General features: G+C 23.1%; 1 protein-coding gene across 3 annotated transcripts; it reads right to left on the bottom strand.

Moving 5' to 3' along the window:
- Positions 1-1,815: 1,815 nt before the first annotated feature.
- LOC128960527 (poly(rC)-binding protein 3-like) lies at positions 1,816-27,247 on the bottom strand. 3 transcript variants are annotated; one of them, XM_054306636.1, is made up of 11 exons: positions 26,834-27,247; positions 13,015-13,071; positions 12,825-12,941; positions 12,608-12,742; positions 12,393-12,521; positions 8,382-8,498; positions 7,768-7,824; positions 6,756-6,834; positions 6,264-6,420; positions 6,083-6,202; positions 1,816-2,321 (listed from the first exon to the last, which is right to left on the bottom strand). In XM_054306636.1, the coding sequence occupies exons 1-11, from the start codon at positions 26,933-26,935 to the stop codon at positions 2,009-2,011; spliced, it is 1,383 nt and encodes a 460-aa protein (XP_054162611.1). In that variant the 5' UTR covers positions 26,936-27,247; the 3' UTR covers positions 1,816-2,008. The 3 variants fall into 3 exon arrangements, with proteins under 3 accessions (XP_054162611.1, XP_054162610.1, XP_054162612.1); XM_054306635.1 differs by having other exon boundaries at positions 7,768-7,842; positions 26,834-27,244; XM_054306637.1 differs by lacking the exon at positions 7,768-7,824 and having other exon boundaries at positions 26,834-27,246.
- Between the last annotated feature and the right edge of the window lie 296 nt (positions 27,248-27,543).

Genomic DNA, 27,543 nt, shown 5'->3' with positions numbered 1-27,543 from the left:
TGGTAAGGATCAGACACTAGTTATGCTAAACTATTGTAATGTAACCCAAATCCAAATAACTATAATTTCAAATTATCCAAATTGATAGATATTTTTAGACAATCAAAGCTAAAAGATTTCGCATTTTGCTAATAATAAAAATAGCAAAAATTAAAAAATGTGAAATGTTTGTAATTAAAGCTGACACCAAATTAACATACAGTACAATATAGTATAGAATATAAGATAATTCAATACTAAAATATATATTCGAAAGAAAATTTTATATTTATTTGATATGTCTATCGAAACCACAAATATTTATATTTTCTTTATTTCAAACTCGATTTAAAATATATGTTTTTATATAATAATAAATTTTACCGAAATATCAATATTATAATACATTTAACATTAAATTTGATTAGATTACTCGCTTATTATATAAATCAAGAATATATTTTGTATATATAAACAATCAAAATATTGTTGTTATACATTATAGTATATAATATCATAATAATATAGTCAAAGTGATATAGGTTTTTCTGTATAATAATCATAAAATGATTGATTCAGTTTGATATCAATAGTTTTTAAGATCTTTTTTATCGGACAACTAATTGAGTTTATAATTAAAGAAAATATTAATTGAATTAAGAGAAGTGGCATTCAATCACTAACAAAACGACTAAATAATAAAAAACCGATTCCTTTCATTAATTAATAAAATCTAATTAAAACCTAAATATAATTATAATAAACTCAACTAAACTCTAATAAAGGAATAAACTTTAATATATAAATAAATTATAATTAATATATAATATTATTCTTCATATAATACAAACTTAATTCTAACAAAAATAAAATCAACGATAAAACATTGAAATCAAATAAATAAATAAATATTGAAAATTTCAATCCAATGAAAAAAAAATGATAAATCAACAAAATATCTTAAACACTTAATACTTATCATTTCATATGTTTGTCCAATAGTATCTATTTTTTAAAATTAATAACTAAACCTATAAATAGGAATAAATATATATAATCACTAAATGCTAGTAAATTAACCTAAAAATAGATCTCAAATATCTAATACAAACAAAATCACACTACAATATAATAAATACAGTATATATATTATATATATATAATTTATATTAATATTTGTAATAATCTGTTAATTTACTAGATTATGATTTGTATAATTAATTAAATGAAATTTCTATAATAGAATAAATTAAAATATGGTTTGTGACCAAACTTTGTATTAAAATAATATTTTTTCAAATAATTATAATCACAGTCTTGTTTTCGACATTTCAATAATTATTTTTTCTTTTAAACAAAACTGGGATCAGAGCTCACAATCGTCTGAAATGTGTTTTTTACTTATCAAAATAACTAATAAATAAAAATAATAAAACTCTCATAAATAATAAAATATAATAAAAATAACTAACTAAATAATAATTTAAAAATAATGAATATGTGACTCAATATGTATATATATATATACATGTATATACATATACATAAATATATGTTGAAATTATGTGTGAAGATAATAGACTCCACAATCACTTTATGCCAAAAAGTAAGAAAAATATCATAACTTGAATATACACATGAATTCACTATTTTTTGTTCACTAATGGCTGTGACTTACAGTACAATCAAAGCATAATAACTAACATATCATTTAAAAAACATTTGGCCAGAGATTGTGAGCACTTTTAGATCTTCAGACACATAAAACCGGGTCTAAAGACTAAACAAATTACATTTTTAACCTTAAAATACAATTATTAATATATTATTTTTCCGTATAAATATTATATTATAATAATATTTGATAAATATTTGATAAAATTTACGTTAATAGTAATTAAATTGATTCCTAAGAATCGGGTCCCATAATATATTGGATGTAATTATATGAAAAATTGGTAATAATTGCCACTAATAATGACTTTGTAATTAATATACACTAGTATTTGAATGAATATCTGGTCGGACACTAATATGGTGTGAATTTGCGGTCAGTCTTATTCTTGTTTCCGTTTTCGACAATACCGGTGGTCGTAGTATGTGTCGGAGCTCCGCCACGTATTTTAGTTGTCAACGACTTTATATTTCTAGCGTTGAAGACGTTGTTGAGGTCGTGAGCTGTGAAAAGGGCGCCCGAGAGGGTGGTTGCGGGGACTGCAGCAGCCAATTGAGTCAAAGGAATTGCCATTGGGGTCGAGGTTGTGGTCAGGCGGGTCATCGCACTGTTTGGATTTGCGGCTGACAAGGATGGGTCGAGGGTCAGGTTCTTGTGTAACTCCATGCTATATGCAAATTAAAGAGAAGAATATGGGATCAATCAGTGCCTCATCACCTCATAAACCGATAACCAGAAAACATCCATTTATTATATGTTTAACATCAAAATAAAAGTAATCTTAACTTTAAAATTATTTATAGTTTCTATATAATTCCCATAAATTAGCGTTAATTTTAAAATGTAATTTCATATCGAGTTAAGATATTTAGTAAAACACAACTCAAAAGTGATTTATTGTTAATTTGTATATTATGTGTAAACAGTTTATGTGCAGAAAATATAGCATTATTTTTAGAAACATTTTAGAAATTTGTAGCAATTATTATGTAAACTTAGATTCGATAAGTAAAACATAATTCAATTTATTGTATTTAACAAAATATAGTACTAAAATAATCAATAATAATACTAATAATATAAGTAATGTTATAAAAACATAACTAATTGCACTAAACAAATTGATAATTAATAAAGTAATAATTTTGGTTTCATTAATAGATAATTAATTGATTATTTTGTGACTATTATGTGGCATATTATACTCTAATATAATCAATCACTTTAAGCTAAGTAAGTAATGAAAATTAAGCATTAAGATAGAGATAAGTAATGTCTATTATGGGTACTATAGATATTATTTACTAAAATTCTATATAAAAGTGATACATTTATAAACCAAATTACTATAATAAGTAACCAATTGTGTTTATTTAACTCTTTTATAACTAATAAATTAAAAGGTAAAATGTTTACAAAAATTATTTTCAATAATTTAAAATGAAGTTTCTTATTGTCGTTTTCTAATAAAGCTAAATTATTTAAAAATTTTATATTCAATTGTAAAATTAATTAATTTAGTAAGAAAATGTAAAACAAATAAGAATATTATATCATTGAATAAAATACATTATGTATTTATTTTTAAACTGTATTATCATAATTTGTAAATTAATTTGCATTCAATATCTAATGAAAATCTAAAACTAATAAAGATTATTTAGGTAAATCTGTATGTAATTTCTAAGTTAAACAATATTATATATTTTTTTATAAAAATAGCTTTTATTAGATTTAAACAAAGATATGTTATTTTATGATTAAGTAATCAATAAGAATATAAATAAATAGGTGTGTATTGTAGTACTTTTTATAATGAAAAAGTTACTTTCAAATAGAGATTTACTAACAAAAAAATAGTTGAGTATTGTATAGAAAATACAAGAACTTCTCTAAATGAAAGCAGATTTTTGTAAAAATAAAGAATCGACAGAATAAACGATTGAGTGCTCCAAAAGTGTGAAAAGAAATAATAGAAAAATAGAGAGAGAGAGAGAGAGAGAGAGAGAGAGAGAGAGAGAGAGAGAGAGAGAGAGAGAGACTGCTTAAAGTATAGCAGCTTTAGTGGTGTAACACGTGATTTAGTGGCTATAATGTTAGTGTTGTTCAAAACATAGCATTTGGTATTTTGATGGGAATTGAAAATAGATTGATAACAATTGATTTGATGACACATTGAGACATTGAAAGCACTATCCAATGCATTGATGGATCAACTTATAAGACAACTTAATGATGGACTAAGAATGCCAACCATTCGGTCATAAATATAATTTATCCTAATTTTTGTGAATAATACAAATATCTAATATAATGAGTAAATATCTTATTTGTTTAGTTTAATTTAGTTTGCTTTTGCTAAATAATTTAAATAAAATCTCTATTTTAAGAAAAATTTGATATAAAATAAAAATAATTAAATTCAAATTTTTGTTTTATTATCAAGTTTTACAAACTTTTATCATAATAGAGTTTAGAAAAATTGATGAGCACTTTAATAGATGATAATTTATATATTTAAAATATTTAAAATGATAGTTTAATAGTCTTAAGGCTTCAAAACGCAAATAAATGACAAAATAGTGTTTTCTAATGATTTATTACTTTCATTAATAGATCCTCAAAACACAATTATAGGCTCAAAGCTGCCAAATCTGTCAATACATTATACTATTTGCTCTACTATGTACTGTATATATATTTATAGGATATAAACTATTTTAATCATTTCTATACTTAACAATAACATCAATGATACTGAATGTACGTACGATATTAACACCAATTTACAACATAATACTCATTGAATTGCTTAAAATAATTTAAGATAATATAAAGTGTAAACAAAATATTAGAAAATTAATTTATTCGAGAGAAAGATATTTAAGATATCAACTTATATATTATTATATACAAAAAGTGTGATTAATAGTAATGAAAAGTTATAATGTTAAATTGTATCGTTTTTATAATATAGTATATAATATTTATGGCAGTGATTAGTGTGATATATGGGAGTTAATGGGACACATAGTTAGTAATGGATTGAAAGGGCAATCAAAGTCATGTCGATGTTTATGATGTTTGGTTTTAGTGGACAACTGTTTCAATCCAAACACCTCAACAACGCTCCAATGTATCGGTAGACAGGATTTGTACATTTTTTTTATCTCATTTGTCTATTTTTGTGGCATTTATCACATAAAAATCTATATATTGTTGTTTGTAGTCTTCAAGTGATATCAATAAACAACTTCATATATTTTTTATATAACCGATAATATATAATATATTTATTTCAAATTGGTTTACACATCATATTCATGAAAACATTTCTTTTTATAATTAATTTCATTAAATTGTAATTACAGGTAAAAAATAAATAACATTATACTGTATTATCAATGCGTAGTTAGATTATGGCTAAGCTTTGCTTTTTTAAACGGACGCGTATTTAATTATGAGTCCACACACACACACACACACACACACACACACACACACACACACACACACACACACACACACACATACATACACACACACAAATACACACAAATACACACACATACACACACATACACACACACATACACACACATACACACACATACACACACATACACACACATACACACACATACACACACATACACACACATACACACACATACACACACATACATACACACACACACACACACACACACACACACACACATACACACACATACACACACATACACACACATACACACACATACACACACATACATACACACACACACACACACACACACACACACACACACACACACACACACACACACACACACACACACATACACACGTACTAATAATGTAATTCCCAAATGTATTGTTCAAAATCAATGGCTAAGTCTTTATACTACTCTGGCATTGATATTATAGCTATTAATAATCAATTTGCAGTTTATTATTACTAATATTATAAGTTTATTCATCGATTAACTACAGTACGACACATAATATATGATATATTGATATTAATTGCAATATGTATGGCATTAAACATTATAAAATATATAATTTTAAATGTATAAATGTTTTAATTAAATATTGTTTCTTCAATAACTCAGAAACTAATTTTAAATATAATTATTGATCGAAAAGACTGACTTCAAATGCATTTTCAAATCAACATTAATAATGTAAAATATAATCAATACATAGCATATAAAAATATGAAAATCGATTTATTGTTTATATATCATATGTTTCTATATATTACTATATATATAGATATATATATATATATATATATATAGTCAGTATAATAAATATTATATAAAGTATAGTGTTATGAGTTTTGCAAACTCATCTCATATATAAATGACAAGAAAGAGTGAGAGATAAGAAGCTCTGTTAGCCGAGCGATGGCACCCATACCTGGTATTGATTAGATATTGCGCCAAATTTATAGACTCAGGTGTTCCTGAAATGGCGACCGATCTATCCTTTGATCCTTCTTCTGAATTGGAGATTTTGATGGTTGCGCCCGAAAGTTGTCTTTACATACAAATAAATGGACAGTTAGTTGAGCTAACATTTTCATAACAATAAATCTCACCTAATTTCATTAATTTTGGCACCACCCTTCCCTATGATACACCCGATAAGATCATTGGGGATACTCATCTCGGTGGTGGCTGCGGCTGTAGTGGCCAGGGTAGCAGTGGCTGCGCCGGGTTGGCCCAAACTATTGGCTGCTGCCAAAGTTGCCAGGGCTGCACACAAATGCATCATTAATATCATCTTTTTACTATTTATTTCAATATTTAATATATTTATCAATATTTATCACTATTATAATTATCAATAACTTTCGGCAAAACATTAATAATTATATAAAAATATAATAATAATAATAATTATTATTATTAAATTATTGCCAAAAATTACTGAATTTAATTTATTTATCATTAAAAATTATACTATAAATAATATACTATTGAATAATTAAGTCAATTTAAAAATATTGAATAATAAATGATAAAATTAGTCTTAAGTATTAGTAGTCAAGATTAGGAAAAATGGATGTTTTTTGACAAGCGAGGGATACCTTGAGGATTGAGGGTCCCAACGTTGTGCCCGGGGAGGAGAGGGGCATGCTGTAGAGCCAGTCTATGCAACTTCGTGAGCTGAGTCATGGACAACATGGAGTAGCCATGAGGTACAGGATGTAGGAGAAAGAGGACACAATCAGATTTACCACCGATTCACTCAACCATATGTTTTAAAGCATTAACAATATTTCTCTATTTTTTATTATATCTTTAAATTCATTATTTTGTTTCATCTTAAATATTCTTCTCATAAATAATATAATATTTTAACATAAACTTTAAATAATTAATTTAGTGCAATTTTTTATGTTTAGTAAATTGAAATAATTTATAAAGCTATAATAAGGTTAAATTATTATAATCTATATAAATATGAAAACAATCAAACAATAAAATTTAATATATTTTATAATTATATTATTTTAATAACTAATATATTTAAGACCCAGTCTTACCATAAAAACATTAATTAATTTTTTTAGTTAATTTAGTATTTACTATTATAGCAATTAATATTATAAAATTAAAACAATGATTATACTATTGATAAATTTACTAATACTATTAATAATAACATAAAAGCATAATAAATATAAAACTTAAATAACGTTATAAAAAGCAATCATTAGTTTGTTAATCAAAGTTAGTTTAATGACAAACAAAATAAGACAACATATATAATGTCAAACAATAAGACAAACGACAAACACAGTAAACATTCAGACTTAATAAGAAAGTGATTAAAGGTTTGTATAGCATTATTGTCGTAAGTTATACATTGATTTTGATGATATTGAAAGAGAAAAGTTAGGATTGTTTACTACATTTGCTTAACATTTAGATTAATGTTTAACAAAAATGTATGTCCCGGTTATGTGGTGTTATGGCTCGGGTTAAGCGGGGTGTTAGAGACCGGACAATAGGCAGTGAGTGTGGCAAAGATGATGTCATGTATTTAATGTTAATGTATTGATAGTTAAGTTGTTGTTTTGAATGAAAATCACTTACAAAAGCAGTGTTTCCGATCTGCAGCCCCGATGCGGGAAACTCGACTAAGCCGTGACACTGTTGATCACATAAACCCTAAATCAGTTATTTGGAGGGTAAGGACCAATTGTGCTATTATTGCCATTTCCAACATTTATATCATACTATATCATACTATTTCATACAATTTTACTATAAGTACTTCATATCTTATAGTATTTTAGAGCCTTTTATTAACATCACATTTACATTTGACACATCAATACAATGTGCATTCAATATTCAACATTCAATGTTTATTGTTTATCAATGGGTTTTTTAATCAGTTGCTTAATATATATATATATTTTTGTAATCAATTTTGGTCAATATTAAATTTTAATGAAAATTTTAACTAAAATAAAAAAATATATAAATTAATTGACCAAAAAAACTTAACTAAATTAATGGTATAATTAAAAAATTGACATACTATAAAATTAGCTCTAAATATAAAAGACATGCATTGCTTGTAATGTTAAGCATTGCATTAAAGAAGCACTTATTGAAAAAAAATAATAATAATATCAAACGACACCAGAATTGATATAAAATCTGATAAGTTTGTTGTAAAGACTAATCAATTTGGTACTTACATCCGGGTGCGGGATTGCGTATTGTCCCTGTATAGTGTATGCCTGTCCGCCGGCAAATATCACGGGAGGCATTGCCGGCTTAGGACGGTATGGTATGGTTGCGCCTTTCGGTGGAGACTATAAAATATAAAGATAAAAATCAAACAAACATTTAATTAATCATATATTTTACTGAACCAAATCTTTTAAAATAACATTATGTTTATGCAAAATGTGTGATATATAAATATATTTTTCGTAAAAATTGCAAATAAATATTTTATGAATACTCAGCACTTTTATTATTTTATCAACACTGAGATACTATATATTGTTTAAACTATAAAGTATGTAAAGGGCAGGGTTGGCAGTTAAATTATGTTTGTATAATACATAACCAATCGTGCCTTACATATAAAGTTACAATTTATTTTTTTAATAAAAAGTATTTAAAAAGTATTCTAATCTTTTCAGTAATTTTCAAATTAAAAATTTTAATTTATTATAAATATTGCATGATATCTTAAATAAATTTACATTAATATATTTTTACATTATTTTGAAAAATACAATACAGTTTGTATAGAAATAATACTCTACTATACAAAAACAAAATTTCTAAACCTTGTATTTTACCAACACTGAGTAAAGAGTGACAAATAATATATATTTAAAAAATAAAACTATTTATAATAAAATAAAAAACAAATATCAATAAATAGCAATATTTAAATAAATCAAAATTATAGTTCTAGTTATGTAGTTGTTTACGTATCAATTTTCATTATTAATATGATTTTCAATTAAAAATTTATATGTAAGTAAAAATTTTTATGATCTAATGTAATTGCATATAATTTATAAATCATTCAGTATAAACTTATACTGTAATGTACTTATATTACTGTATTATATATATATAAATTTTAAATGTAATTTTATATTGTAATTCATAATTTTGACTAAAGTATTCTTAAAAATATGCTTATTTAGTAAAGACATAATTGAATTGACAATACTATGCAAATTTTTGATAATTAATATAATTGAAAAATAAAACAAAAATATCTAATTATTTGAATCCATTTTGAAATAGGTTTTGATCATTTACTGTATTAAGTTATCCTAATAGAGCACATTTGGAAAATATCAAATAATAGATAAATTAAAATATGTACAAACATTGTCACGAAATTGTTTGTTATGTGCAATACTTTTGTATTATAGTTGTAAATCATTTGCTTAATGATTAACCAATGATTTGTGGAAATGATGTTCATATCCACAATTCAAATGCTTTAAATGTGTTTAATGAAAAACACATGTATTGCATAAAAACTATTTATAAAAATATTTTTGTATAGTTCTTAAAACAGCAGAAAAATTAATAGTAATTTAGTTACTAAAACATAGTAATGTTATGTAACATACTATAAGCTTAGGAATTAAAACAATAAAATAATAATAAAAGTTAAAAATCAAACAAAATTTTTAAAAAAGATATAATCAATAAAAAATAAAGTATGTTTTATGACCTCAAATCTCAAATATATTGCCTTTAAAATGTTAACTGTTATAACTTATAAGTACTGTTAGGCTTTTAGTTTTATAATTAAATTTTTTGTTGAAAATTTTTCGCTGACATAAGTGATCATAAAATTCTTACATTTTGTCTGACTTTTTATTTATTCAGTTTAAATATATATATATATATATTGTGTAAGTTATTGTTGGCATTCATCACATGCCAACACAACTCAAACATCTAACCAACTGATAGTCTATTCTCTTAGAGTCACAATATATAGATTATCAAAGCTTGTGTTAAGGCCTCGGGGCTCAGGGCTATAGCATTACTACAGTTTTACATGTTTGGCACAAAAATGAGAATATTATGATATGTATTGTGACCGACGAGTCTCAACATAAATACAATCATTGCAACTGCTCTTCACTAATACTTTACACTCTACTGACTTCAAGCATTGGTAGGTATGGGCTCTGTATTGAATCATCTGAAATTGAAAAGTTGTAATAAATAAAGAGTGCATCAAATGAAACACGAGTTGCAAACTTGTCGTCTATTTTAAAGGCACTTTCAAATCAATCAATAGCTAAACTGAGTTATTCATGAATATATTGATTATTCACGTTTCAAGTCCTAACGTTTTGTTACTAATCCTGTAAAATGTATATCGATTTTTTGCAGCACTCCTTCACTCGATTTTGATGCAAATCTATCATAAAAATTATTTTTTCACAATTCCCTAATCTCTCACAAATATGAATACAATTTGTTAATTTTAATTAAACATTAAAGTCATTAATGAGTGCATAATTTCAGCAAATAAATTGATTTAATAAAGTTCATTGAGATTAATATAATAACTTAATAAGTTCTAATAAAAATAATTATTATAAAAAGCTATATTATTAATATAAAAAATATAATTTTTAAAGAAATAATGCTTAATAAATTAATGTTTATTTAAAGATATCGATCATATAATTAGTTAAATACAATATATATATATATATATATATATATATATATATATACTTCACTCGAAATCTTACTGTTAATAATATAAAAGTCTATTTTATTGTAGAATATTCTTGAGCTCATTCAGGAGTGAATACAATTGATGTACAATTCAATGGTAGAAAAGTCGATAAAAACCTGCATTGAGCTCAGCGTCTGTCACAACACATAACATACCGGTTCTCGACTATAATTTAGTAGGAATTCCTAAAAGCTTTCAATTTATTATTAGTAAATTCCATTAAATATATACCAATTGTAAATCATGTCAATCAAAGACTTTATTTTTTAATGTTAAGTCAATTTTCATATATAAAAGATAGCATACATTACACATTACTATAATAATCACACAATGAATCCTTAGTCAGATGTATACTAAGTTTTTTTGGCCAAAAATTATCATAAATATTGAATTTTGTAATAAATTACTTCATATAAAGAGTGGCTCAAATTTTGAGCAAATTTTAAATTGGGTTTAAATTGCTATTTGAAAATAAGTGCAAGTTTTGCTTAAATTCGATACATTTCAATGCAACAAATAAACTGTAGATTTATTATAATATATATATTATTAAAATAATAATAACTTGTTTTATACAACAAATTTTCAATTTAAATTCATATTTTGAACAAAATTATTGAGTAACTTAGATATTTGCATTGAATTAAAATACACTATATTTGGTAATAAATAAAATGCAAATAATGATATACAGTGTATTTAATTAAATTATTATATGTTAGCACTATTCTACATAATGACTATTAGATATTATTATAGAAATTAACATCAATAATAAAAAATTTAACATAATAAATATTATATTGCATTTTTCTCTCATTGATTATATACAGTATATTTGCATAAGCAATAAATAAATATATATATATTGGTCTAATATATGGATACTTAATGTGCTGATATTAATACTAACATAATATAAACATTTCATTAAAAAAAAACAATTAAAATATCGTCTAAACTAATAATTGTTTTTGACGTAAATTGTTTCAAATAAAGAAATGTTAACTTGCAATACAAGAGTTGATTCCCACTATAATCACAGATAATGTCAATAAAAGACAACTCCTGTTAAGGATTAGTGTATACCCTATTTGTTTGTCTAACACTTTCAAAGTATGCAAGTCTTATGAAAATCTAATTATATTACAGTCTATGAGTGCTTTTGATACTTAATGTTAGAAATTCAGTGCCAGTAATAGTCGTAGTTTTATTTGCAATCGATTCAACAAATATTAAATATTACATATATATAACATTTTATCAACTGTATCGTTAAATATCACATCAAATTCATATTAGACGACAAACTCAAAGCTCAATTAAAGTTTGCTTTAATCGATCGACAAATCATTAATAATAATTGGGATGAAACTCAATTGGAAATATAGTTAAAAGGAAAGGTAGGTTAGACTGATGTAACGATGATGTTTGAATGAAATTGTATAATATATATAATACATGCCTCCATCATAACACAGCAAATCTGATAAATGCATTTTGTTATTGATTCAGAACTGCCTGAAACAGTGACGGCTCTCTCAGTAGAGTTGGGCAGCATTTCGGAGGCCACCTGTATTGTGGCACCAGTTATCTGTCAATTACAATATGTTTATTAAGTTAATCAATAAAATATTTCATTTGACAAAAACAAGTCATAATTGTAAACACATCTCTTACTTCTCTAATTTCTTTGATTTTGGCGCCGCCTTTACCGATAAGGGACCCGCACTGACTGGCCGGCACTATGAGCCTTAATGTGACGTGTGGTTTGTTTGCTATTGGCGCTCCGGGACCACCACTGGTCTGGACATCCTTTCATGAGAGAAAAGACAAAATTACATTTAATGAGACAATTATTTCAACAAATTGCAAATTATTTTTAGCATTTAATTACTTCTTCAAATTTTCTGGCAATCAGTGAAAAGGCTTTAAGAATAGCCTCAGTGGAACCGGTGACAGTGACAATGCGCTCTGGACACGACCCGTCAGAAATGTTTATTTTGGCACCGCTCTAAACATACCGATCCACAAACACACATACAGTTAGACTCCATAGACTTTATATTGTTTTCAACTATACAAACCTCTTCGCGAAACTTCTTTATATTATCTCCTTTTTTGCCAATAATAGATCCCACTTCCTAATCAATATAATCACAATAATTGATTAATAAAAATCTAAACATATTTTCTCAAATTAATTAAATTTATAAATATTTTTATTGAAATTTCTAAAAAAAACAGAATACAGTATAACTTAAATCATTTATTTATTTGTCAATAATATAAATACTAATAAAAATAGTTATTATTAAAAGAAAGACACAATTTATTGACATAAGAAAAATGATTGAAAAACTAAATAAACATTAGTTTAACTCAATAAATATTTATTAGTGATTGAAAACTGTGTAGTGAGTGAATGAGTGAGTGAGTGAGTGAGTGAGTGTTTTAACAAGAAAAAAAATATTTTAAGTCAACTGTTATTTAAAGAAAAAATACCTTAAAACTTGTCATTAAACAACAATTTAATAAATAAATTTATATACAATTTTTTGAGTGAACAAAATCAATAAAAGTGCAAATAAACAATATTTTGTTAAACAATTCATGCTTTAATCTCAAACCAATATATCTATTGAATATGAACATACAGTAGTATCTATTTACCTCAAAGTCTTTTTTAATAATAACATATATTGTTGATAAATATATATAAAGGTATTATTCAATGAATAGAGTGGAAGTCAATAATTAGTGAAAATCATATCTACCATATTATTGCAAACAAAATATTCATTATAAAGATATCAGTAAATCTTGATTTTAATTATGTTGTGTAGTGTTATAATACAAACAATGTAGTGAATGAGTGAACAATGTTTTCATTGGTAATCAATTTATAGATTTGTAATTTAAAACTAACAAAATTCAGTTGTCCTCTACTTGTGATTCAACTAAACGTATTATTAGAAGTTTATAAAACAAAATCTAAGGATTTACTACTAAGTTGTGACAGAAATTCAGTATTAAGTATTGATTGAATTTGTCGAGAGATAGAGGTTGTCAGTTAAGATATGTGTGTCCTCTTTGTATGGCATTTATAGTCTTAGACTCACACAAAAAATGCCTCAATATCTCAATGTCTTTATTTTAGTTCATCTCAAAATATATACACCATTTGTGATATAACATTCAATATTGTCAAACAATATGCAAACAAATATTACACAAGTCTTAGAATTTAAAATTTTATCTATAATATAATTTAATCTTTAATATTATACTTAATAATTAACATTTAATACTGTATATACTGTAAAATCCTAGTAAATAAAGGCTAAACCTGTCATATATTTAATATGCTATTTTGTTTAGTTAATAAATAACTATTATAACTATTAATAAACTAATATAATTATATAAAATTAGTGACAAAAACTCTCGATTGTATTTCAAGAATACCTTTTAATAGATTAATTATATTATAAAATTGGTAATATTATTTTTATTTAAAAATTAATTATTATTTTTTAATAATATTATTGACTTAAATTATATTTATTTTAATAGTTAATTAGATTACATTTATTTATTTATTTAGATTTTGAGTTATTCAAGAAATTCATTATATTTATATTATATTATATAAATTATATAAAGCTAAATATTATATAAATTGTATAATACTAATTATTAAATTTTTATATAAAATAGTAATTTTTAATTAACTCATAATCCATTATTAAATGCAGTCATAAATTGAATTACTATTAAAATATATAACTTAGTTGATATCATAATATTACATAAAAACACAATTTAAAATTTGTATCAATACATTATAGTTTTTATAGAATTTCAATATTTTTTAATTTTTTTAGATTAAGAATTTATTTTATTAAATATTTCATAATCTATTGTAAAAAGAATTTTAATTTTTTAATTTAAATTTTCTAAATAAAAAAATCGAATGAATTAAACTATTTCACAAATATTAAACAACTATTTATTTTTATTTATCAATCATATAGAAAAATCTTGAGGAAATCTTTTAAAAAATAAGACTTAATTAAGTTGTATCTAGTATATTTTTATATTTATAGAATTTCAAATAGATATACTAATTTTGTAGATATTTTGAGAAACATGTATAAGCTTACATACTGGTGCTTACTTTAGTTATGGAAGATTACTAACTAATCCATAACTAAAATCTAGTTACAAAAATTCTATATGGTCCTAGCTCAGTAGCTTAAAATTATTAACACACAAAAAATCAATGGTTTTTACCATTGATTTTGTATAAAATAACATTTTTAATAATAATAATAATAAATTAAGCAATGCTTATGACATAAGTGAGTCATCAAAAATAATAAATAAAATAATGAATATTAAATAAAAAAATTTGTGAATTAATGAAATGCAATAACAAAAATGAAAGTCATTAAAATTGTCTTAAAATGACAAATCTATTGATAATAATTAAAAAATAAATTGTATAAAAATGCTAGTTTTGTCAGATTATTGAGTAAATGAGTAATAAATATACAAAATTTTAATTATAAATGTTTTATAGTAATAGTATATTGACAGTTAAAAAAGTTAATTTTATTTTTAAAATAAAAATATGTCTCAACTGTGTCTCTCTGTTGTAATGAAATGGGACAGCGGTTACAGTGGTTTGCAAAATAAGATGTTAAGAGACAAGATATGTCATGCTTTTAGACATTATATGTAAAACACATACATATCCTAAATATATATGCCATATAAGTGTATACTATATATAGATAAATGATTATATGAGATACTGTATATTTGTGCAATGTTTGCACAGCCCTGTATTGTTTTGTTGTGACCTTTTTTTTATTGTATATTCAATTTGGAAATCAACGCATGAATTTTGGCTAATTTTGTTGGCTAAGAGCATACCATACCATAACATACATACCATACACCCAATGACTTGCAGTACAGTACAGTACAACACAATATAACTATAAATATATCGTTCCCTTTGCTAAATACGATTGAGATAAGAGCAGCACATCTGCTAAACTATTTAAGACTAACTCAATCTATTGCCAACTCATTGCATAAAATATGAGAAATATACAACTTATATAACAAAATTGTTTAAACTATAGCAATAGTATGCATACATTTAAAAATATATATGCAAAATATCATCGACTTTTAATAATTTCAATGAAAGATAATAATAGAAAGAAACAATTGAACAAAAACTGCACATATTTTTATGGATCATTTTGCAGCCATAAAAACACTTAACAATAAAACATAAATGCAATAAATATGGCTATAGTTGTCGTTCATTTAAACTACTCTTCACATAATGGACTCAATCACTAAATACAATATATTGTTTATTATAGACTATATCTCTTAAAATATAATAGACTTCGTTTTTAGTTACATGTAATAAGTTTTTAATGTAATTTCAGTATAAATATTTCAATTAATTGATAATATATATATAAATTATAATAATCAAAGATAAACAATATGCTGCATAAATTAATTACAATATATTTAGTTCATATACAGTATATGTATATAATATTAATATAATTTATTTATGTTGTGTACACCATAACAATGTACAGTATATATGGCTAATATCACTAATGATCGGCATTTAAAACAATTTTTTTAAATAAAATGAAAGTGTTTAATATAACTAAAAATAGCAAAATTACTGAATTATACAGTTTTTTATTTTTAATATAAATGAGTAAAATACGGTATATTAAATGAAATATTAAATATTTTATTATGGTTATATAAAATGAACATTTGATTTGAATTCAAATATTTTGCTTCAAATATCTAATTAAAAATAAAATTATCAGTAATTGTAATCATAGTTTAAAATATTATGTAAAACATTCTTTCGCTCATTAGATGAGATTTTTATTTCAAATAATTTTTTGAAAATTATATAAATTTTGCTTAAAGTCAGAGAAATTCAGGCCAATCATTGAATTGAATATATGAAATGTGTTAATAAGAAAAAAATGATAAAATATGGTCTCATATTAGTCCCAGGTTTAGTTATATTAGTTGAGTCCATGTAATGCCTCAAACAATGACATACATTAGTAGCTATGAATTCATTATTTAGTGCCTCTGTTTTCACTGATGATTAATACCTCATTATATGATACATAATATATAGTACTGAATGACATATAAGCCCTTTAGTCAAAATGTTTATTAAATGTAAGTTCATTACAAAAGAGAAAACATGTATTCAATTCTATGAGGAGTTACCACTATATATATATATATATATATATATATATATATATATATATATATATATCCTAAAACACCACCAAATCTATAGTTTTAAAGTAATGCAAGAATTCAATCAAATCATATGAAAAACCGTTTTTCACTAATTTTCTACAAAAACTTTGCTATTAGTGGTAATATAAAAGAAAAACTATGAAATAAAAGTTTTTACTTTAATAAAACTAAAAATGTTGTCATACTATTTTCAAAATATTACTATAATTAAAATTAATTAGTAAGTTAAACAAATATAACTCGTAAATATTTTATTTATATTTTATAAAGTTTATATATTTTACATTAAAAAAATACTTATTGATTACTCATTAAAAATGAGATAAATAAATAAAATTATGTTAAAGTAATTTATTTAGCTTCAAATAATCATTTTCAAAAAAATATTGAATATTTTGAATAACATTGAATAAGAATATTGAATAACATATGTATCTAAAGTATATTGATTTAGTATAATTAGTCAGTATATGAGATAATTGCCAATCAATCGATTGTCATTAAATGATAGCACATATTTAATTGTGGTTTCGCCCAAAACAACTCATCTCCAAACACAAGGTATTCCCTAATCATTATTTAACAAATTTGTCAATCAATTGATTTTTGAATCTTTTTTTAAAATTCAGTGAAAAATTTGAATCAATAGATTTAATGAGTTAAATGTCAAATACAAGACTATAACTCAAAATGATTATAAAGTGTTACCAACTTTATTATTTTAGTAAAGTATACTAATATTTGATAAGCCTTTCACATCATTATTATTAAATACCAGGAGAGACTATATTTTCATGTAATATCCATTGAGTAGACTCTAATTAATATATATTGAAAATTGTTTTATCGTAATAATGTGAACCACATTTCCATTACAATGTTTTTCAGAGGAAACATATAATTATAGCTAAATGATAAAAACATAAGAATAATTTTGATGAAAATAATTTAACAATGTTTATTGTATATAAAATGTATTCACTGTTTAAATACAGTGATTTAGATATATGTAGTGACAAGCAATTGGGTAATTAACAGTTTTGTCTCTTTTAACATATATAAATAAAATTCTAGTAATATATAAATTTATATATTTATATACAAATGCTATTTCCTTTAAAAAACTGAAATATTAATAGAGTAATGGTTGAACCGAAACATAAAGAATCAATCGATAGTATGCTATATATACATACATACTGTATATAAAATAAAATAAAGATAACGGTTTTTCTGATTTTTCGGACTTCAATTTGTGTGTATTTTTAGTGACAGTAAGAGCTAATCGATGAGTCGTTACAATAATTTTTTCATACCATTTACGTTATTATTAGTTATTAAATGAAGATTAAATGTCAGGTCAGGTCTATTTTGAAAGGCACCACAACTCACAATTGTATTTTTGTATAAATACAGTACATATAAGCATATTATATAAACTATTACAATGTTTGGGATTATATAATAGTAGAAATAAATAATAGTAATGAATATTTGACAAGTTTTGTAATTAAGATAAACTTTTATTATTTTTCAGAGATTAGACATTTTTATATTTTCGTTATATATTCTATTATATTGAATATATTTTTTCATTTCACTTATTCTTACGGAGCACTGACTTATACAGTACTGGAGGGCTATCTATGTATTGCTTCCACAAGAGTGCCTCTCAGCTTATATTAAAATCATTTATATTTAAAAGATTATCAAACGGAAAGTTATGTCATAATTACTTGAGACTAACAAACAGATAAGTTTAATAATTTTTGTTATTATCGATTACATTGACAAATAAATTGCAATCTGTATATAAGGACCTTCAATAAGTTCTTCAAATATTTTTATTTATTTATTTGACTAAACTATATTTGACTACAAGTTTTTAATTCTCTTACAATAGTTATTTTATAGTCAAAATACACATAAATAATCAGACTTTATAATTATAATAATATATGAAATTATGGATCATATGTCTTGGAAATATGTTAAGCATTTATTTTTATTGTTGTTTTGTAAGCTAAACATACAGTCGCTAAATTAAACATGAAAATTGTAGATAAAATTTGCATACAAATCATAACACATTTGTAAATATGGTGTATATCATAAATAACTTAAATAGTGTCTCATTACTATAACAAATAATCTCATGGATACAAACTAATAACAAATTTCATTACATTTTATATAATGAAAAAATAGTTGTAATAACTATAAAATATAGTTTTTTAAAGTTATAGTAAATTGTAAAGCATTTGGTCAATTGTGTGGTATAGCAGGTGTCACAAGAGTACAATTTATAGATCAATGACTAACATAAATAGCATTTCATTTGTTTAAATATAAACAATATTGCGATATAAAGCAGCAGTTAGTTTACATCAAATAATTTATTTATTTCTAAAGTAATGGTCTCTCTCTCTCTCTCTCTCTCTCTATATATATATACTCGATATATACAGTATGTAAAACAAACAAAAAATTCTATTTTTCATATTTCATGTTTTCAATGATTTTTTTAGAGATCCACTGTTAAGAGCTGAGCCAAAGAAAACTTGTAATTCATATTATAAAATATCATATATAAAAATATATTTACCGGTAATATAAAGTATAAATATAGTTTATGTATTTATAGCAAACGTTCAGTAATGTTGTGCCGGAAGTCAAAGCAATTGGCAATTTTTGAATGCAAATTATAAAATATGAAAATTATTTTTAATAAAAAATAGAAATTATATTTTTGTAATTGAATAATAAATTCATATATTATCAAATAAAAATTATAGTTTTCATATTTATAAAATAAATTATTGTATTGTCTAAATACATAAAAGCATATTAGTCTTACATATTACACAACTGGTATTCAGCAAATATAAACGTTTCTATTATTCATTTGTTTCAATTTATTTTATTTTTTAGATTAAGATGAAAACATATAGTATTATTTGATGAGACAATATATATATAAAATACTAACAAATCATTTATTTATATAAATATCTAAAAAAGTGAAATTGTACAATATTATGCTACAGTACTGTATATTTATTATAATGCTGTCATAATTAGAGCAATATTTAACTAACAAATATATTTATTTGATGTTTCGTCTACTATAAAAACAACTAATATAAAAAATATATTCAATATATAGTTTGATAGTATGTTATGTGTTAAATGATTTCGACATTATTTTCTATCTCAAAACATTCAAAAATAGGGAGAAAAAAGTTTAGATCATATAAATCGATATAAATAGCGTGAATTGCAAACCGTGAATAAAATAGTTTGTTAATATATGTTTTACTCTAAATGTGTGTCATGTTATATATTCATATAAAAATCTGTAATAAATGATAATAACATATAAATAAATAATTAATTAAATGCATCTTTGATTTAGTAAAAATATTAAATATAAAAAATTGTAATTATAAAAGTAAAGATAATGAAGGATAGACTTGAATATAAACATGAATATAATGATTTCATTTGAAAATTGAAATATATAAGGGAATAGGTTGTAAGCATTTTATTATTACAATAATGTATAAAATGTGAACTGTATAACACTATATACAGTACAATACTGTAGAATATTTTATATTGTATTTGATTTATAAATATTATGTGTATGAGAAAGAGCTCATACCTACATTATATGGCAATACATATAAACATGGCTTCCAGTGCTTAGCATTTCTATACTAACGGTATATTCAAATGGTAGGTAACTCTTATTTCATCGATTAGATAGTTGCATATGTCTTAAGGCAACAAAGTTGGCACCTATTTTAAGCTTAACATTCACTTGCGTTACGACACACTTATCTGTTATAAATTTATAGTAATAGTTATTATTGATATTAATAAGCGACTTGTAGTGAATGCCAACATTTTGTGCTCTATTGACTCATAGAAATTTATATATATATATATATATAATATATTAGATATTTTTATATAACATATGATACTAGAGATATTTTTTGCTGTAAATACATGATTTGAAATAAGTGAAAACATAAAACAATTAATATTAAGGCAATAAATATCATAACAGGTAAATGTCTTATGTTATGTCACTATTTTGGACAATTTCGCTAACATATACAACAATAATATTGTCTATTTTTATACAACTCCCCCTAATTAATAACAAATGTATGTTATAAAATAACATAACTTGTTATTACAAAAAAAAAACTATCAATATATCCAATCGTTATAAGCAATAACAACTATAATAATAATTGTTTTTTGGCAAAATATAACAAATTTTGTTTAAAATTCAAATGTGATAACCAATTAATAAATGGTGATAACATAGCTTTAGACAACAAACAATAAAAATTTCATTTCCCTTTTCATATTATAAATCATTTTTTATTCTCTGCAGTATTTTTAATCAAAATCGCAAATTCAATCAAAAAGTTTATTATTTGTATGCAAATTATTATCGATTTTTTTCATTTACTATATACAGTATATAGAAAAAGTGTAAATCAAATTAATGGTAAAGTTTGGTTCACATATTCTCTCAGTGTGTCCCTTAAAAAGACATTTTTTTATAAGTTGTTGTTCATTATTTAAATAAATTGTTAATTACTTTTAATGCTAAATATAAAGACTCAGTAATTAGTAAAGAAAATGTTAAAACACAATATTTTATGCAAATTATTCATTGTCTTACTTAAAGTTATAAATTAAATAATATATATTAAATACATTTAATATAATGAATGTCTTTATGTTTTCAAAATAGATCAGTTATACCATAAGTAAAATATTAATTTTGTTTATACTTTTTAATTTTTACATCAATTTTATTGATTGATGTGATTGGCGCTCATTATAGTTAACATAGATTCCCATTAATTTGATTTACAACAGTTGCTCTCATATAAATATTAGTGAATATAACTTATATATAATAATGTATAATATTATTATAGAATAAATACAGTATATTGTATACATAAAAAAATAATATAATACACATATCGTAAAAAAGGTGTTTCCAGTGCATTGAAATGTGTGATAATAATAATGCAATGATCGCAACATTGAATGCCAATACAGAATCTATATTTGTCTTAAATGCCTTAATGAATCACAAGTAAATATATTTAAATGTTTTATTATATAATTATCAACATGTAAACAAAAACACTTAATATATATATATATATATAGTTTATAAAACAAATGACATCAAATCAATTAAGTTATAATAACAAACATAATGTATATCATAACAGAATATGAATAACAAACTAACGTCTATTTTTATAAGTTTATTGTTTAACATCATATTTATTTACATTAAATAATAGCAATACAAATAAATATATGTCAAATAGTATCAAATTAAGTGCACATTTTTAATAAAAATAGTAAATTATATTTTAAGAAAGTTTACGAAATTGACTTTTAATGATATGTTGTGATAAAATAGAGAGCAAAAGATAAGAGGTTGACATGAAAAACATCACATAATGTATATTATTGAATGCTTCATAATATACTTTATATAACATTGCTATAATGCATTCACTTTAATATAAATATATAAATCAAATAATTTCAATAATTATATGCAAACAATTTTATTATAAATTATCATTTCCTGATATATTAATTTTCAAAATTATTATACAATAAATTGGTACGTTTTTTGTATTAACACTTAAAAAGCAATTTTTATATAATAATAGTATTTCCAAAATATAGATTGAGTGTTAAAATATGTGTCTCATTGGTTGTCGTCAATGAAGGAAATTACGGCCATTAATAGCTTAGATGCCGATAGCTTTGTCACAGCAAATGCAAGTTTATGACTAAATTAATGGCTATACGTTATATAAGAGGTGACCAATAGTTTGACTAAAAGCCAACAAATGAATCCATTTTTGAAGGTAACACCACTAATAAACATGAGAAACGGTAGTCATCATCATAGTAACTGGCGATTACTCGACAACAAAATCAAAGTCACTAATATTGGATAAAACATAACTATGTTGTGCAGCGAAAGGGCATTACCGGTATTGAGGAGGATGTCCTCAAACTGGTTACTGTTTAATGTTGATGATAGAGAGCTAATATATTTTAATATATTTCTCTTTTATTCATTCAACATACAGTATATCTTTATAAGTTTCATCTCAATACTAACTAAGTGTATGTACAGTATACTCTATATACCATATATACAGTGTAGTTGAGCAACAGTAACCATATATATAGTATATACTGTATATATATATAAGTATAACTCATTTTTCATATTTTTCGCATCAAATAACTATATTATTGTCTTTATAGATATGCTAATATACAATGTATAAATCCATTAATATTTGACTAACAATATATAATAACGCAATTTATAATAAGATAATCTGGTATATATTAATAGACAAACTGTATATTACTGTACATTAAATATTACAATAAATCATTGACTTAATTTAAAATTACAATTTTACTTTAATATAACAGTTGCTTAAAATTTTTATTAAATTTCTATAATTCAAAGTCTATTTAAATAATGAAACATTTATGTTATTTGCATATTTATATACACATCGTAAAAAATGTTATTAATACTTAAATGAATATAGATTTGAATTCCCAAAAAGGTATAACTATAATCATTATTTGCTAATAAAATGTTTTTATTTTTACATAAATGCTATACTGGGAGTTTGTGATGAACCAAAAGTGCAATTAATAAAATAATAAATGTCATCGAATTAATAGTACAACAAAAAAATTATATCTAAAAACATAAATGTTGCTATATTTCATTAAATTGCTTTCTCATTATACAATATAGTACTACTACTACTACATGTACAATATATACAGAATCATATTACACTTTCAAATAATATTTCACTCCCTATTTATAATTTATCAAACTTACATTTATAGAAATCACTTATTTTATGCAATTATTATTATTATTATTATTATTATTATTATTATTATTATTATTATTATTATTATTATTATTATTATTATTATTATTATTATTATTATTATTATTATTATTATTATTATTATTATTATTATTATTATTATTATTATTATTATTATTATTATTATTATTATTATTATTATTATTATTATTATTATTATTATTATTATTATTATTATTATTATTATTATTATTATTATTATTATTATTATTATTATTATTATTATTATTATTTCTATTATTATTATATTTGTTTAAATAGTTCAAATTGAATTAAATTTAAATTATATAAATTACAATTAATTAATGAAATAAGTTGTTACCTTTCAATAAGGTTCCTATCATTATTTGTTGTGAATCTTAAGTATTTTCAACTTATTATTATTATAATATAATTATTATAATCTTTAACAAAAAATAGTTGAGAACATTAATTTTTTAATGACTCGCTGTTATTGTATCAAAAGTAACTCATTATATAAACATAAAATTCAATGATTTTACAAAATTCTCTACAAAATCTATTATAAAATGTTTATTATTATTATTATTATTATTTCAAAAGAAATATATGAGAGAAAAAGTAAATATTAGAGATTTGTTACACAACTAAATAAATTGAATGATAAGAAACTCAATGTAGAGAGTATTGAATTGAATGAAGTAATCATTGAGTGGTGACAAACAAATATTTAAAGAATCAGAATATTTTTGACAAAAATTTATATAAATATAATTTTTATTGTGTTATATAACAGAATATTCTTTCAGTTGAAAAATAAAAATTGAATTGAAAATTGAGTTTTTGTTTGTACGGTATGTTTGATGAAAGACTTGAGATACATCTGATATATAGATTTATACAAATATAAAAACATTCAAATATTAGCGCATGTGATATAACTCATTAAATAGTGATTTTAATATTCATTTAATAATATAACATTTCTATTGTAAATAGCATCAGTTAAATTTAATGCTCTGCATGACTTTATTATTAAAATAAATATATATTATTATAATATCTTGTTTACCGATTGCTTAATGCAAACCAAATTCATTATACTGTTGAATAGTATTGCCTAAAGTATAGTACAACTATTGAAAGATATGGAGAAAAATGTTTTCAATATATACTGTATATATAACCTATTGAATAGTATTTTTCGTAAAATTGTAAATTCAATGCACGGGTTTTACATACGAAATCTCAGGGGACAACTCACTCATATTAATAATAATAGAAATAAAAACTTTACAAAACATTACATATACAATATACTTTAACACCATTAAGTCTACTAATATATTATATAACGTTAGTATAGTGTTTATGATTTACTCATATAAGTCATAACTAGAATCTCCATAAACTAGGAAAATCATATTTTCTAGTATTTATTTATTTGAATGAAAAACAAATTATAAAAATCAAAGTAAAATGAAACCAATTTTAGATTACTTTAAGTTCTAGATTCTAGTATTAATCCTATATATCTTAGATTTGTAGCCCAATAATTGGATTTTAAACATTTTAAACAGATTTTAAATAATTAAATTATAAAATGAATGTTGAAATGAATATATTATAAAAATAATTACATATCTTAATATATATATTCTGCATATGTATAATGTGTATGAGTAATGAGTAATAAAGTATGTAATTTATAAATGTAGAGTATATTATTATACAGTATATAAATATATATATATATATATATATATTAAAATTTATCAAATTTATATTTTTATCTAAATATAGAAAAATTATATAAATAAATTAATATTATAACTTCATAATCTACTTAAAACTATAATATATTTTTTCCTATAAACCAACTATTATAAAATTAAAAAATCAATAAATTATTTTTCATAAATTTCCTAGATAATTAATATAATTATCATACCTATAAATGATAATTTTTAATTAAATTTTATGTATTTATTGATCATAACATTGGTATGACATATAATCAGGTTTATAACCGGTATGTGAGGAGTAATAACTTGCAATAACCGTATAACCGTTTATTTAAATTATATATATATATATATATATATATATAATATTCGGTGTCTTAACATAGACACAACAAAATTATTAATTTGATGTAACTTAAACATGTATGTATGTATGTTAATGTTAATATTAATATTAAAGATAATATTTATTTATTTATATTTCAATTAACATATCAAAACTATTTAAAATTTATTTTTTCATAATTTCATTAAATATTGCTATAAGACAGACATTAGACATTGAAATTGCTATATAAATATAGAGATGCATTGATCGCTATAATCGATGGTAAAAATTGTAAGCATACCTGAGCTCAAAAATTATATCATAATATAATAATAATAATAATATGACATAATATTGGTTCATATGGTGGTAATATTTGCTAATGAGTGGACAGGGAGTTAACTCAATGACTTTAATTAATATGTTGTTATATAACAAAAACGTGAAATCATTAGTAAAAGTCATTATAGTGTGTCAATAGCTGTCAACACATACAGAGCACTGGTATAACATATAATATAAGATAACATACCTTTCCCTGCATAATGAGTCTTATGGTAAGTGTAACGGCGGGTGCATCGACTGCACCAGCTTTGACTGACTGGTCATTGTGTTGATCATTCATTGTAGCCATTGTGGTGTCGGTGTGTGTGTGTGTGTGTGGTGTGTCGGTGTCTTGGGATGTGTTAGACTATTGATGACATGCCATCTCTAGAAATGCTGTGTCCAAACAACTCAACGATGGCTCACTAGTTAATAGTGGGATCCACTCAGTCAAAGACATATACACACCACTCATACAGACATTGAGAGTGAGTGCGAGTCACTGACAGACTCACTTACATCACTAGCATATCACCTGCACTGGTATGTTGTGGTACAACATATGACACCTATCATCAACTATTGCAATCATATGATTCACACTTTTCAATGTACTCACTGTATTACACAATGCACTCAAATTATATAATACTTATACAGTATGTTCATTGAAATTATGACACGATATTCACTGATAGCCAATATGTTTGAATGACTATTCAATAGAAAACAGTTTTTAATAGCAGAGATGCACTTAATATTACATTACAGTCCAAACAATAGTATATTTAATAATCCGATTATTTTATTCATTTGATTTGCTATTTTTCAGACCATAAATGCAACTCAATATATATAATATCTTACAGTATTGATATATCTTTACATATTACTGTTTATATAAATTATATATAATAT

The sequence above is a fragment of the Oppia nitens genome, unplaced genomic scaffold (assembly GCF_028296485.1).
Source record: "Oppia nitens isolate AA-2021 unplaced genomic scaffold, nextdenovo-longstitch-racon4-pilon3 scaffold4_pilon_pilon_pilon, whole genome shotgun sequence".
Classification (NCBI taxonomy): domain Eukaryota; kingdom Metazoa; phylum Arthropoda; class Arachnida; order Sarcoptiformes; family Oppiidae; genus Oppia; species Oppia nitens.
Note: the sequence above shows the minus strand (reverse complement) of the source record. Positions and strands in the feature narration are given on the sequence as shown.

Coding starts and splice junctions, on each gene's coding strand:
- LOC128960527 (XM_054306635.1), bottom strand. CDS start 26,935: ATGGCTACAATGAATGATCAACACAATGACCAGTCAGTCAAAGCTGGT. Junction 12,743..12,824: donor TTGCCAGAAAATTTGAAGAA/GTAATTAAATGC, acceptor CTCTCATGAAAG/GATGTCCAGACCAGTGGTGG. Junction 12,522..12,607: donor AAATCAAAGAAATTAGAGAA/GTAAGAGATGTG, acceptor TGTAATTGACAG/ATAACTGGTGCCACAATACA.